This window comes from Heterocephalus glaber, unplaced genomic scaffold (assembly GCF_053883595.1).
Source record: "Heterocephalus glaber isolate CG9 unplaced genomic scaffold, H.glaber_assembly_v1.0 deba00000331, whole genome shotgun sequence".
In the NCBI taxonomy this organism is placed as follows: domain Eukaryota; kingdom Metazoa; phylum Chordata; class Mammalia; order Rodentia; family Bathyergidae; genus Heterocephalus; species Heterocephalus glaber.
This window is the reverse complement of record NW_028258142.1, coordinates 10,788,173-10,804,383: the sequence shown is the minus strand read 5'-3', so window position 1 is coordinate 10,804,383 and position 16,211 is coordinate 10,788,173. Positions and strand designations below refer to the sequence as shown.

Genomic DNA, 16,211 nt, shown 5'->3' with positions numbered 1-16,211 from the left:
CTATATGGTTGCTCAAATACATTTAGACTAATATATCATTTTACCATTTAAGCTCTATATTTTAAACCAATTTGAAACAGCTAAAACATTTAGTTTGGTACTAAAACAATAAACTTTGACCATAGTATGTCTTCACAGCAATGACAAAGAATACACTGGTTTTTCATTTATCAGATCAGCAGGATTTACTTCCCTATATGTACATACCGACTGGTTTAGGAGGCACTTTCATTTGCTGAAAATTACTTTTGTCTTGGGGAAAATACCCTGTTACCATTTCAGGTTGTGACAATTCTGAAAAGAAAATAATAATAATAATTATAATTATATATATATATTATTGTATCACTGATTCATTAATTACTAAAAGTAAAACTCTCTTAAAATAGCAATATTTTAAGTTTTTCAATTATTTTAAAAACTAAAAATAAATCAGTCTAGTTTTTTTCTCTGAATAGTCTATTCCTAAAAAGTAAAAAATATGTACTCTTCAGCCAATTTCTAATTGAGGGATTTCTTCCTCTCTTCCTACTAGAAAAATACAATTCTTTGTTAGAATGAAAAGATCGACAAGATCTTGTACATTAAAGATGTTCATGTACATGAAGAATCTGCTACAAAATACTCAAGAATTGTCCCTCTAGGCTTCTTAGTCTACCTTCCTCCTCACGTCTACTCCAATTTTATAATTCCTAATTACTTCAATTTTTTTTTCAAGACCTTTAAAAAGGTATTTAGAATTGTCAAAAACAAAGGAGTCAATCACTATTTTTCAAAACCTTTGAATACTTATCTGATTACATGCCAGTTGCAATTAGAATAAGAATCAGAAAAAAGGCTAAAACTAAATTTTGTAACTTTGTGCTTGAAGTTTTCATGGCAGTAGTTCCTAATATTACAGACAACTAAAAATTAGCCCTAACAGGCATGTTCAACCTGTGGCTTGCAGGCTGCTTGCCTTTTTCTTTAAATGTTATAATAAAAAAAAATTAAAAATAAAAGCAGTTTTGTAACTTATATACATTAACTATGTTATGTATTTTATACATGACTCAAGACAATTCTTTTTCATTCAATGCAGCCCAGGTAAGCCAAAAAGATTGGACACCCATGAATGCCTCTGACCTCACCAGCAAAGAATTAAGATTGAAATTTCAAAATTTAAGATTCTAGTTTATTTGCGATGGCTCAGAAAATGTAAAGTAACAATCAGGTTTTGGAGCTAGACACAGCAAAATCAAAATCCTAGTTCTACCACACAGTAGACAGCAGGTAAGTTGGAGCAAGCTTCTCTATATTTCTATTCTCATTTATTAAATTAGACTAATAGCATCTCATTCAAAGTGCTGCTTTGACATTTAACGAGACAATGTGTTTAAATCAATTCATTCAGTGCCCCATAAAGAAACTTTAAATAAACAGCAACTGCTACTGTTAACAGTATCAATAGTTGGGGCAAGAGAATTGCAATGATACACATACCATCTACAAGATTAAGCAATAAAAAATATCTTTACTACCCAATCACATAAATCATCAGAGCATTTTTTCTTTGAATCAATTAAACTGCCTCCCATGTGCAAAGCACTATACTGGGCATTATAATTAAATAACAGGAATACCAATAGCAGCTCGTATTGTGTTTAATACATACTAGACCCTATTCCTTACAATTCTATAAGAAATATTTTCTTTCTTTTTATGCCAATTTTGGATGAAAAGCTTGGAGAGGAGCCAATGTCAGAAAACTAGCAGCAGAAGTGGAAGTTAAATCCATGTGATTTTACAATATAACACTGTATTGCAGACTGTAAAATCCTTGCATTATGTCACTTTAACTGGTCTCCAAAGCAAAATCATGAGTTACAGCATATGTCACTATGGCCCAGTATGAAGCACAAGGTATAAAAATGCAACTATACACACTTAAATGTCTGACACATAAAAATGTGTAGGACTTGTTTTTTGTTTTTGTTTTGTTTTGCTTTGCAGTACTGGGAACTGAATCCACAGCCTTGATCATGAGAGGCAAATATTCTATCACTGAATTGTATCTCCAGTCCTTTTTTATTTTTTTTTAACCTTATTTTGAGACAAGGTCTTACTAAATTACCAGAGCTGGCCTCAAATTTACAATCCTCCTGCCTCAGACCCGTGAGCATCTGGGAGTACAGGAATGTCCCACTATATCCATCTAAAAATGTGTTGTTACTGTTAAAGAAATAATCTGTCAAGCTAGTGCCACAGAATCAAAGTTACCAGCATCTTTTTGACCTGACTGAAAAAGCAATAAATACAAATGTATCTTCTTTTGAATAACAGTAGAAGAGGCAGAATAAAAGTCAGTCATGTAACTTAGCACAGGAAAAATAAGTTGGGGGAGGGTGAAAGTACTTTTTTAAATCTAATAATTTTTTCTTTAGAATTTAGCATTAGAACCAATATAATTGTACTTCAACAGATTCCAACAAATTGATTTCAAAGAGTTACCAGTCTGATTGCTTTGGTAAGAGACAGAATGCACTGCAGGAGCTTCTAAAGGAAGCACAAAAAGTCCATCTAGAATGCCATCAATTTCAGCCTGTAGATCTGGCTCCACATTAGGTCGAAGCTTAGAAAAGAATTCTACAGCACCAAGGTCAGTCAAATGCTGGACTGCTGGAGGATACTAAAATAAGAAAAGGATGGTCTTGAGAATAACTGTAAATAGCAAAATCTTTAAACTTATCTATGGCATCAAAACATAAAATTATTTTTGGTATATCAAATGTTCTTTTTTTGAAAAACAAATCCTGCACTGCCATACCCTAAACAACTTCCATAAATACAACATAAATGTATAGAGAAATACGTAAAACACTCGACAACACTTATGAGAAACACAATAACACACTGAACACTAGAAATCCACATTATCAATTCCCACTCTTTTATTAAATAGTTTACTTTTCTCCACTGACATCGTGTTATCCTCTCGTACCCTCAAGTCATAGAATGCCAAAGAAATAAGAACTGCTACAAAGGCATTTCTTTAAAGACTGGACAGGTTAACTTATATTTTAACATCTGACCCTGACAACTACTAGAGGTATAGGAATATAAATCTTCAGATTTTTCTCATATCTTCAGCAGATATGAGAAGCTGGGCATGGTGGTGTACACCTGTAATCCCAGCCATCAGGAGGCTGAGGCAGGAGAACAGCTGTGAGTTTGAGGCCAGTCTGGACTACATCGAGGGTTCAAGGCCAGCCTTAACTACACAGTGAGAGCTTGTCTCAAAAATCAAACAAAAAAAGGCAGATGTGGAAAGAAACTTAACACACATGCTATTTATTAAATATGGTCTCTAACATATTTCGTGTGTTCTCTAATAGACACATTAACATATAATCAACATCTAATAGACACATTAACATAAATATCAGAAAATAATGCAAACCAGAATGACAAATATTAACTGCCAAAGATGATCCCAGAAATCACAACATACCAAAACTCAGAAATAGTTCTGTTCTACTTCAGAGCACAGTGGACAACTTGAGACTCAACATCACAAATAAAGAGAAAAGGGGAGGCACAACATATACCTAGATTAATTCAAATACAACATCTCTGATTGTTTTAAAAATTCTTTTATAATCCCCATAACTGAACTTTCAGTAAATGCTACATGACTAAGAAATATTCATTGGTCTGATTATTTTCTATTTCAAAATGATTTTACCTTAACCAATCTGTTCAACAGGTTCAGAACCTCCTCTTTCATTGGGACGGATGGAAAATTGAACCATTCTAGCAGGTGGAGAAAGAGCAGCCTTTCTTGAATTAGATCAGCGTGGCAGATTAAGTTGTGCTCAATCTTGCAGAGAATACTCTTGAGGGCGCGTTCCCTGATCTCAGTCAGCTGGTGACCTGTCAAAAAAATACAGCATAAAGCAAGGTTGTTTCCCCACTCCAAGGAGACGGTCACCCAAAATTTATTCTAAAACCTCGCAATTTACTCTGGGGAACGTGGACAGGGTGAAGACGGAAATTTAAAAACCAATTATTTCAGAGTTGGGCCGCGACGCATTCGGTGCGCGAACTACAGAGCTTACACAAAGTGCGGGAAGGGTCACGGGGGGGGGGGGGGGGCTGGCAAAGCAGTGACAAAAGAGAGAGCCGTCGAGGGGAGACTTGGCCAAGGAAACGTGACATGACCGTGCCACGAAAGGAGGAGGCCTCGGGTGAGGGACAACTCAGACTGTACCGAGTTTCCTGATGAGCACTGTCAGAACCATCTCGTCCGCTTATCTGCCGCCGCCGGAAAATTAAACTGCCGCGCCACGGAGTCCGTCCACTATTAATAATCCCGGAAACTCGTCCAGTGGAGCAGAAAGTTCCGCAAGGCCTCAGAATGGGGCATTCAGAAACTCTTCCCGGCCCCTGCGTCACCAGACAAGCTTGGATGTTCCCTGTAATGACTATACGCACACCCGTGACATCAGTGTCCGTCTTAAGAAATGGAATGAAAGAAGGCTTGGAGCCAGAGTAGAACCTGCTTTGGCTGCCATGCACGTCGGGAGTTGTAGTCCTCGCTCAGCCGTGCTCCTGGCACCGAGATCCGGACACGCCCCAATCGCCCTACTCCCTGGAGTTCCGCCTTCCAAGCGCGGGCTCCGAAGCGCGAATAGAAGCCGGGGCACAAGCCCAACCCACCAGACGCTGCGTCCTCCTTCTACGAGGGATTTCCGATCCTGTCAGTCTCAACGCTCTACTCCCAGACCGTTACAATTTAGAACACACATTTGTGTTCTGTACTGGGAGAATTGTCTTGTCCTTCCACTCCCCCTCGCAGATTAAATAACCGTTTAACTGTGAAATATACAAGTCAAGTCGTGCAGTGTTTCCGGGGTACCTAAATTCAGGTATAAATAAGCAAGCCACAAAAGGAAGGATGGAGAAAGAAATAAATGAACGGAAAGGGCGGTAAAAAGAAAAGGCTGTGTGTGGTGGCTCACTCCTGTAATCCCAGCACTCTAGAGACTGAGGCAGGGAGATTGTCGCGAGTTCGAGACCAGCCTGGGCTACATGGTGAGTTTAAGGCAAACCTGAAGAGTGAGACCCTATCTAAAGAAAATAAAAGAAAAAGGAAAAAAAAGGCGTTTGTGTATTAGGGTTTAAAATGCCATCAAAGTTGATTTTTGCACCGTGTGCTGTGATCCATCTCAACAAACAGGAAAAATAACCTAAGAAATGGTAAAGCAACAATAACAAAATTAAATTTGTAACGTGATTGCATTTTGGAGAACATTTTATCTCTGTGATCTTTTCAATTTCCATCAGAAAGGGATGTCAAGACAAGTATTTACGTTCTAATTTTCCAAAAGGAGAAGCTTAAAAACAGAGAAATCCCTCCTATCCAAGGTTGAAGTTTGAGGACCTAGCCTTATGTTGTCTCTTTGTGTGTGTAGGTGAAAGATGGAGTGGTGATTTTTGAGATGGATCTTGAATAAGTACCGGTAGGTGTTTGCCAAGCAAAGAAATTAGGGTAAGCGAATTCGTACCAGAGAAAACAATATGACTGCAAAGAAAAGGAATCCAAGCGGGTGTGTCGGATCCAAAGAAGTGAGAAATTCGATGTAGCCTTTTACCTGTGGGAGGAAATGGGAAATGGTTGCTAGTTTGCTGGATGTTTTCCATTTGACCCTCCCAACCTCTGCCGCAACTGACCCTTCTTCTGCTGTTGAAAAGACCTCTCCTAATACCAGATGCCCTGGCCTCTGGATGAATGTGGCCAATGGGAGAAACCAGCAAGAAATTGAAAAGTAGGAGGAGAAAACAGTGGGATACTTAACCAAGACTCCAGATGCCCATGCCTAAACCTGCCCAGCCAACATAGTAACCATGGCTGCATTCCTCTACTCTAGGGAGACAGCTCCTGATGGAGAATGTGCCAAGTAGAACAGAAAATGGAGACTGTGGAGGCAGCTATACCAGCCCCCAGGTTTCTGAAGTTATCCAGGCTTCGTAGAGTTAGTTGTGGATTTGAAGGTCAAAATCCACACAGCAACACAGGCAAATAATGGAAATAACATTTAAAAGATATCTCTAAGATGAACAGTCTTAGATGATGAGAATAAGTATGAGATGATAATTCTGTGTGAGAAACACAAATAATTTAACTTATCTTTTATGTTGGGCTAAATGTCAACATAAATGTTTTATTTTATTATTTTTGTTATTAGTTAACATACTTTACGGGTTTGTATCATTGCATCTGGGGGACAAACACCGCTGCTCTGTTGTCTGAGCAGCCCAATGGGATCATAACTCAAACCCAATAAAAAATTAGAGGGATAAAAAAATAAATAAATATTTAAAAAATAAAAAAATCAGAGGGATAAAGTTTAACAAAAAGAAGACACTTTATTTGTAAAAAGAAGGAAAAGGAGGGACAAAGGAGAAGATAGACAGCTACCCTGATAAGAAATAATCAGGGTAGAGGGTCCTGGAAAGATGGAGGACCCATGGGCTGTTCAATCCCAGCTCCTTTTATGGGGGGATGAGCTGCCCTCCCCCTCCCCCACCCTTAATTTGCCATAACTGGCCCAGCGCCTCTGCCTAACCTCAATTCTTCTGGTGGCTATGTGCAGCTTTTTTTCTGTTTACTTGTCCTTGACCTAACTTTTAAGGCCTTATCTTTGGAGCGGGTGGCTAGTTGTCAAGGAGGTACCTTATTCGTGGTTAGCTCAGAGTTAGTAAGGGAGCACGTGAATATCTATTTTATTCTATAATAACCCTAAAGAGAGTGATATAGTGACTCTAGAGTGAATATATGTTAGTGCATAGGTTTGAGTACATACTGCCTTAAAGTTAGCCCCATCTTTGTTTTTTCTAGATTTTATTGGCGATGAGGGAGACATCATTTGTGCCCTTGGCTTTCTCTCTAAGTCCTTCCTGTCAGCTCTTTTTCTGGTCTCTTGGTGCAAGTCCCAAGGCCAGTTGGTGTCTTTCTTTATCTGGTTTTTCCTCTCTGTTTTCATCCCTGTCTTTGGCCTGTTTCCCAAGGGAATCTCTTTAGTACTTTGTTTTTAACTCCTTCTAGTCAGGATTAGCAAGAAGACTCAATGAGACCCCCCTATTTTATTTTCTTGTTTACAGACTCCTGGCCCTACAGTATTATCCCTTCTCTGAAATGCTACAGCAGAGAAGTGTTTTGGACTTCATAGTTTGGAATATTTGCCTGTGCATGATGAGATATCTTGGGGGATGGGATTCAAGTATAAGCATAAAATTCATTTATGTGTCATACATAACTCATTCACATAGACTAAAGCTAATTTTATACAAGATTTTAAATTTTGTGCATGGATGTTTCCTGATGTGGAATGTTCCACTTGCAACATTATGTAATGACTCAAAAAGTGAAATTTTGGAGCATTTTGGATTTCAGATTTTTTTAATTAAAGATGTTCATTCTGTATTGCTTTTATAATTAGACAAAATCAATAAGACTTATTTATTACATTCAAAGCAAAGAAATTATCTACCATTCCCCTATGAGACTAATCCAACAATGTCCCCTCAAAGAATGAACCTTCAATTTATTAATTCCACTGTGCAAAAATATATACATATTCCAGTGTATTCATTGTAATTTTATTTATTACCATTAATTTCTGATTGTATCTTTCAGGTTGTTTTGTTGCTCCTTTTCTAACTTCTTGAGCTAAGGGTTTTGATGTCTGCTTTTCATTCTTTCTTATTTAGATAAAGGGAATTTTAGGTTCAGAATTTGCATATAAGAAAAGCTTAACTATATGAGTTTAGATTTATAACGTTTTAACTTTTTATTCTCAGCCATTGCATTATTTACTTTTTTCTCATTGCTGAGACAAAATAGCCAACACCCAAAGTTAAAGGGGAAAGGGTTTATTTAGCTCAGTTTGTAAAGGTTTCAGGCCATAATCAGCTGGCTCCAAGGCAGGGTGGCACATGGAGTGGGGCAACAGTTCATGGCAGTGGAAGACAGCAAAAGCAACAAGGGAACCTTAACAATGTCTTTCTGCCCCTTTTATCTTATCCAGACTACTGGGATTAGGGAAATACCAAACCAATCAGTGTACTAGTTTAGTAATCACGCATCCTTAATCCCAGCATCACACACTCTAGATCCAGCCACCTCTGAAAAAGCCTCTATGGAAGCATGAGGCTTTGGGGAGACATCTAGATCCAAACCATAACAGCAATTCTGAAACTGCCATTTTGGTACTTTCTGTTTCACTAAAGATCTATTTAGGAGCATGGTCTTTAATCACTAAGTCTTTGTTACATATGTGTTAGCTATTCATTTCTTTTATTATATTACAGTCAGCAAAGGGGTCTTTTGTAATTTTGAACTTTAAAGTCAAATATATTTTTAAGGTCAGATATTTTAAGTGATACCTGAGAACCTGGAAATACTGGGCAATAAATATCCATGTAGATATAAGAGAACTGTATGTGTATCTTTCATAAATACTATCTCCTAAAAACATGTTGAATTTTATATGATGAGAAATGGTAGTCACTCCATTGTATGGCATACATAGATTAGGAAAAAACTGAGGAATAGAGCTGACATTTGCTACTATCACAAGCCATGTGACATTATGGAAAACATGTGGACCAAGGAGCACAGGCCAAATTCTGTCTAATTATTTACTAATACTAGTATCAAATTCTACTATCTGCACTGAATTCTGAATCGTCTTAGTCATACTTCTTAGTTATACCTGCCAGCCGCTGGTAGTCATTGCCTCTATCAGGTCAATGAGATTAAGTGAATATATTTATCAGGAAATAGTTACACTTCTAAGAATACATGTTACTATGTATGATGATTTATTCTAAGAGAAAATGATATGCTTTCATTTATCTTGGAAAATAATTTATTTTTACTTTTCTCCACATGTTAGACATGAGTTTTAATATTTGTGTTTATGGATAGTGTCTGTGTCAATTATGATCATAGGCATTTATATACGTTCTGTTAATATTTTACTAATTTTAAATATGTGGCTCTTAGCTGTATTAGCTGAAGTCGTGCACTGAGCGCAAGCTTTGGATGTAGACAGGCATGAATTTAAAACCAACTTTACAACCTCCTAATGCATAATTGTAGGTAAGCTGACTAAGTTTCTTAGTTGCAAATTACAGAACTCTTAATTAAAACAAGTAAGCAAAAATGGATTATTATTCTACTCTAGAAATGGACTCAGATTTAGAGATTTTAAAATAAAAAATAAAATAAAATAATAAAATAAAATTTTTTCCTCCATCTCTTGGCTTTGCTTCTCAGTACATTTGTCTCATTGTCTTCTTTTACAGGTAGGATTTCCTCACAGTGTAAGGAAAGAGAAGATTGTGGTTCATATGTCCATCCTTCCACAATGGCCTTAGAAGTAAAAGAAACTTTCCTCTCAGCACTAATGTATAAAATCCATGAATGATAAGACCCCAATCAGAATCACTACCAGGACATTTCCCGGTCCTGATTTTCTTGTTCACACTCTCTGGAAGGAGAGACAGGATATTATAATTACAGCAAAGTTACAGAGGGTGGGGAGAGAACTTCCACAAAGAAAAGGGATGTTCTTAACAGAAAATGAGGGAAAATAATCTGGGAGGTGGGAGGCAGAACACCCTGATGTCTCTATATCCTCTAAGCTTCAGTTTCCACAGTAAAAATCAGGATTAATACAACTTTCTCATTAGATTTCTTTCAAACCAAATAAGACAATTTAGAAAGCATTTATTCCAAGACTTTCCATAGATAATCGTAGTTACTACAAATATTAACACTTTTTAGCACCTGTCAAGTGTGGGAATGCTTTCTCTTTCTAGGAATCAAATGCAATGTCAGACCATATTCAAGTTCTATCTGCAAATATAACTACAAGACAAAAGCTTTCCTCATAAAGAAACCTAGGCCACAGAATTGGGCCTCAGTGATACCTCCTTGGTGGAGACTACAGGAGCAGAAGTGCATACAATCTCACAGCCATTTATTTGTGCGGTTATATCCAGCAACATCTCCAGCAAAAGAGAAGGAATGTTCTGGCCCTGTTTTCCTCTCATTTCTCATAGGGAAAAAATTATATGCATAAGGGAGAATTTCTTTCATAACCCATTTTTACACGGATTGGGGTCCTAATATACTTATGAAAGCAAAATTAAAAGAGGAGACAGCAACCAGAATCCCTAAACAAAGGGGGCTCAAAACAACGGATGTGTGAAAGTTTTTCATTCTCCCCAAGAGGGACATACATTCTGTGTGTCTTCCAAGAAAGTCACCTGGCTCCCAGTCTACCTTATCTAAGAATAAAAATCATGATTTATTAATACTGATCTCTGAAAAAGAAAAATGATTCAGACCTGAGGTTTCATCTCAACTTATGAATTTTCCTAACCATGCCACATTACTTGGTACTATGAATTCACATAACATTTAATTTTTAAAACGATCATCAAATTTGAATTTATCTTCCCAATGCCAAAATAGAAAGTTAATAAATATTTTATGCCATTTTAGAATAGGAAGATTGAAACAAGATATGTCCGTATTTCATTTCGAATAGCAGAGTGACATGAACTTGAGCTCTGAATTCTTTGCACAATTAATATATTGGGATTTATAGAAGAGATAAGGATGTCTGTCTCACCACATCAATTGAACAGCGTACTATAAATTTTGTCCTGGTTATCTAGACAAGAAAAAGAAGTTAAAGGTTGTACAGATTAGCAGGGAAAAAGTAAATCCATTTCTCTTTACAATTGATGTGAAGAGAGAGAAATTCCAAAGAATCCACAAAGAAACTATGAAAGCAAAGACTTCATAAGGCTGCTGAATGCAACATGAATATACAAATCAATTGTATTTATACATACTATTAATCAGAAATCTAAAAGTTAAATTAAGAAAAAAATCCATCCACAATAAAAGAATGACACAGGGCCGGGGATATAGCTCAGTGGTTCCAGTGCCTGCCTCAAAAGCACAAGGTCCTGAGTTCAATCCCCAGTACTCAAAAAAATAAAAATAAAAAAGTAAATAAAAGAATGACATAAGGTCAGGTATAGTAGCTCATGCCTGTTAGCCCAGGACCTTGGGCAGCAGAGGCAGAAGGATCAAGAATTCATGCCCAGGCTGGGCAACTTAGCATTGTAGGCCATGTCACAACATAAAAAATAAAAATGGGTGGAGGTGTAGCTCAGTGTGAAGGCTCTGAATTCAATCCCTAGTACTGAAAAGAAAAAAAAATATAGCATACTCAGAAAAACATTTAACACATAAGTGAAAACCTTCTACACTGAAAACTACAAAACATCATTGAAAGAAATTAAACAACACAAACAAATAGAAACATGTCCTGTGTTGTGTCGTGAGTTGTAAGATTTGCTATTGTTGAGAAGGAAATATTCAAAAACTGAACCTCAGATTTAAATACGTAAATGTGTATCAAAATACTCAGCTGCCTTTATAGTACAAATTAATAATCCCAGTACTTAGGGAAGTAGGAGGATCGCCATGAATTTGAGGCCAGTTTGAGCTATGTAGTAAGTTCAAGTCCAGCCTGAACTGCATAGCAAGACCCTGTCTCAAAACACAAACGGAAAACTATAGTAGAATTTAACAAGTGTATCCTAATATTCAGATTTTCATATTAGAACCAGAATAAAACTGTAGGACTTACAAGCAATGCTATTCAAACTGTATGATATTGGCATAAGGACAACATACAAACCAATGGAATATAATTGAAAGTTCAGAAATAAACACTACTATTATCAGTATTATTGGCTGTCAATTAATATACCAAGACAATTCTTGGGGAAAGAGTAACCTTATCAGAAAATACGATAAGTAAATATCCACATGGAAAAGAATGAATTTTGATTCATACCTTAAACCATATGAAAAATCAATTCAATATTAATCAAAGACCTAAATGTAAGAGCAAAACCAAAAATACTTAGAAAAAAGACATAGGTATAAATCCTTATAATTATGTATTAGTCAATAGTTTCTTAAATATGACATCAAAATCATAAGCAAAATACATAAACATCTTTGACAAAAAAATTTTGTGATTCTGAGGACATTATTAGAAAATGTAAAGGCAACCCACAGAATGAGAGAAAAATATTTGCAAATCATGTATCTAGTGAAGATCTAGTATCCCGAATTTATTTTTATTTTATTTACTTTCAAACTCAACAATAAAAAGACAATAATGCAATTTTTAAAATTGACAAAGGATCTGAGTAGACACTTCTTCAAATAAGATATATAAATGAACAATAAACACATGAAAAGGTCCTCAACATCATTAGTTATCAAAGAAATACAAGTTTAAAATTCTGTAATGAGATATCATTTCAATTCTATTATAAGTATAATAAAAAGAGGGAATACAGCATTGCTGGTGAGGATTTGCTGAAACTGGAAACTTCATACATTCCTTTGGGAAATAGAGAGTGGCACAATACTCTGGAAAACAGTCTGAAAAGTTTTGCAACATTTTAAACATAGAATTACAGTATAACCCAGAAATTCTTCTACGTATACAATAGTTTCCTTAATCCATGTTATTGCTTTCCTTGGTTTCAGTTACCTACATTCAACTATAGTCCAAAAATATTAATAAAAAAGTCAAGAAATAATTATGTTTTAAATTGTGTATTGTTTTGAGTAGCATGACAAAATCTCCTACTGTCTTTCTCCATCTTGCCCAAGATATGAATTATACCTTTGTCCAGTGTATCCATGCTGTATATGCTACCTGCCCAACAGTCACTTTTTTTTTTCTTTTTTTGTTTTTGATACCGGGGATCAAACTCGGGTCCTTGCACTTGCACAGCAGGCTGTGAAACCACTGAGCTAAATCCCCGGCCCAAAATGATTTTGTTTTTTTGGTACTGGGGATTGAACTCAGGTCCTTGTGCTTGCGCAGCAGGCAGCAAAACCACTGAGCTAAATCCCAGCCCCAATAGTCACTTATTAACTATCTGGGTTATTAGATTGACTATTGTAGTGCCATATCATTTATATTTGAGTAACTCTTACATAGTAGCCTAATGTGATTAAATGGCAACAACTATGCCATTTTTATGTCACTTTCAGCTTTGCTTCATTTCATCATTTAGGTATTACATCATCCAACATCGGCATCATAAGAAGAAAGATGAGTATATATGATGAGACATTTTGAGAACCCATATTCATATAATTTTATTACAGTGTACTGCTATAATTATTCATTTTATTACTAGTTACTATTGTTAATCTTTTACCTTGTTATTTATAAAGTAAATTTTATTATAAATATTTATAAGTACCAAAGCTATATATAGAAAAAATACAGTACATACATAGTATAGGTTTCAGTTCTACCTGGTTCAAGGCATTCATCCACTGAGCATCTTGGAACATACTTCGCTCACATAAGAAGGCACTGTTGTATACCCAAAAGAAATGAAGGCAGATGTTCAAACAAAACTGGCACATGAATATTCATAAAATCACTGTTTATGAAGGTGAAAACAGCATCCATTAGTGGAAGAATTGACATCCCAAATGTGGCTTATCAATACAGTGAAATAGTGTTAGACCTTAGGAAGGAATAAAGTAGTACCACATTACAAATCATGGATTAACCTTGAAAACATTATGCAAATTGAAGAAGAATGTCATAAAGGTAATACATTCTGTGATTCCATTTGTAGTCTGTTTGGCCTGTCATACCACAAACTAAATGGCTTAAACAACAGAAATGTATTTGCTCACAGTTCTGGAAGCTGAGAATTTCAAGGTGGAAGTACTGAAAAATTCATTTTTTTTGATAAAGGCTCTCTTCTTGGCCTTCAAACATCTTATAACTCCTCTTATAAGAACATCAGTCTTACAGGATGAGTGTTTCACTTTTGTGACCTCATTTAGCCATAGTTACCTACGTAGTGGCCCTATTTCAGGGTATAGTCCTATTGAGGATTAGGACTTCAACATGTGAATTCAGAGCTAAGGGAGAACACAATTCAGTCTGTAAAAAATATAGAATATTCAAAATAGGCAAATTTATATATCTAGAGACCAAATTATTGGTTGTATGGGCTGATGGGTGGAGAGAATGGGAAATGACTGTTTATGGGTACATAGTCTTCTTTGGGGGCAACAAAAATGTTTTGGAACTTGTTAGAAGTGATAATCGCACAACATTGTAAATGTACTAAATGCTACTAGGTTGTACATTTTAAAATGTAGTATGGGGGCCTGGGGATTTAGCTCAGTGGTTCCACCACCTGCCTCACAAGTGCAAGGTCCCGAGTTCAATCCCCAGTACAAAAAAAAAAAGTAGTATGATTTTCTCCTCAAAAAACCCCATATTAATTAAAATCTTAAAGACATAGTCAGAAAATAAGAAGTATGGAGAAATTGCAAACCTCATACAGAGCTGGTAGGAATGCAAAAAGTGTTGCAACCACTTTGCAAAACAGTAGAAAAATTTCTCAAAAAGTTAATGTAGTGTTATTCTATGTCCCAGAAATTCTTCTAGATATTTATCCCTTAAATGAAAACAAATGTACACAGCAAAATAGTTGTGTGTGTGTGTGTGTCTGCATAGTCATTGTAGCATTATTCCTAAGAGCCCAATGACAAAAACAACTTACATGTCCATAAATTCATGAATGTTTAACAATGGATATCTATACAATGAAATATTATATAGCTAAAAGGGAATGAAGTGCTGACATACAATACAACATGGGTGAACCTTAAAGATAATCATATTAAATGAAAAAAGCCAATTATAAAGACCACTCATTATATAATTCAATTATATAATGAAATGTCCAGATTAGGTAAATCAATAGAAATAAAAAGTATTTTGGTGGTTGCTTAAAAATGAGGATGCTTGGGGAAATAGAGTGACACAAGCTGAGAGAAAGAGATTTCTTTTGGAAGTGATGAAAATATTTTAAAATTGCTTGTGTGATATTAAAAATATTGAATCATATACTTGTGATTGTTGGTTGTGATTGTCAATTTGACTGCCTTAAGAAGTCCAGCAGATTAGTATAGCACACTTCTGGGTGTGTCTGTGGGGTGTTTCCCGAGATGACTGGCACATAGGCCAGCAAACAGAGGGAAGAAGACCCAACCTGACTGTGGGTCCCTGAAGCCGGATGGAATGGAAGAAGAAGAACGAAGGAGCTGACCTGTGTGTAAAAAGCTCCCTTCTGCTTAGCAGGGGTGCCTTTTGCTACTGCCATCACCTGTATAAATCAGACTCCAGTTTCTTCAACCTTTCAATACTGATTCATACCAGTGATTTTTCCAGGGAGCTTCCAGGCCTCCAGTATCAGACTATCATGGTAGCCTCGATCCCTATTGTTATGTGGCTTCAAGCTTCTTGCACCAAGGAGCTGTTAGGTGCTCTGGATTTCCAGTTAGCTGATAGCCATTGTGAACTATCCTGCCTCTGATCCTGTAAGTCTACCTTATAAATCTGCTGGTGAAAATTTTAAATACACACATATAAATATATTTTCTATTGATTATGTTCCTCTAGAGAACCCCAACCAATACTTTAAATTGATGAGTTGTACAGTACATGAATTATATCTCAATAAAGTGACACAAAAATAAATGCAGTTCTGATGTTACTTTAAAAACAAAAATTCATTTTGCAAAGAACTTAACAGTTTGCTAAGGAAAATGAGTGTCCTTTCCTGAGAATTTGTGAAAGAATTATTTTTCACATTCTGGTGATTTTGACATGCAGCCCTTCTAAAGATTGGGGGCCCTTGTGTGAACCTTCAAGACTTATTCCTGCTTAACTATGTTATTCAGTAAATGCAAGAGGATCCTGTCTCACTGCCCTCTTTCCTTCCTGCTGTAGTAACTGTCCACTCTAACGCTTAACCTCTCAATAGCATTCCCTTTGGTAAAATGAGGTGAGGATGTACTTTCACTGCCAAACTGTGAGATTTAATTAGCTAATGATGAAAGTTTTTGGAAGAAGAGTACAGTGTAAGTTCAAAGACATATTGTTCTTGTGTTTAGACATTTTTCAGCATGTTAAATCTTATAACCTCATTACTACAGTCAGATACATGATTCTGGGCAGAAGCTACTTCCAGAAAAAAGAAAGAAAGCAAAACTGGCTCCTTATAGTCTAGCACAAAGA

The 16,211-nt window shown here is 36.1% G+C and overlaps 1 protein-coding gene across 11 annotated transcripts in view; it reads right to left on the bottom strand.

Annotated features, from left to right (window-relative positions):
• The window catches only part of Rttn (rotatin), a 210,727-nt gene extending 206,070 nt beyond the window's left edge, over window positions 1–4,657 (bottom strand). For 2 of the 11 annotated variants that reach the window (XR_015443131.1, XR_015443132.1), the window contains exons 1-4: window positions 4,250–4,656; window positions 3,725–3,912; window positions 2,491–2,668; window positions 208–294 (exon numbers count right to left, since the gene is read on the bottom strand). Coding sequence is in view for 4 of the 11 variants with exons in the window: in XM_087191413.1 (XP_087047539.1) it covers window positions 208–294; window positions 2,491–2,668; window positions 3,725–3,912; window positions 4,250–4,280 (484 nt within the window). In the remaining 7 variants the exon portion in view is untranslated. Of the gene's footprint in view, window positions 1–207; window positions 295–2,490; window positions 2,669–3,724; window positions 3,913–4,249 lie in introns of all 11 variants that reach the window. The other 9 variants (XR_015443134.1, XR_015443135.1, XR_015443136.1 and 6 more) reach the window with 7 other exon arrangements.
• Window positions 4,658–16,211: the final 11,554 nt, after the last annotated feature.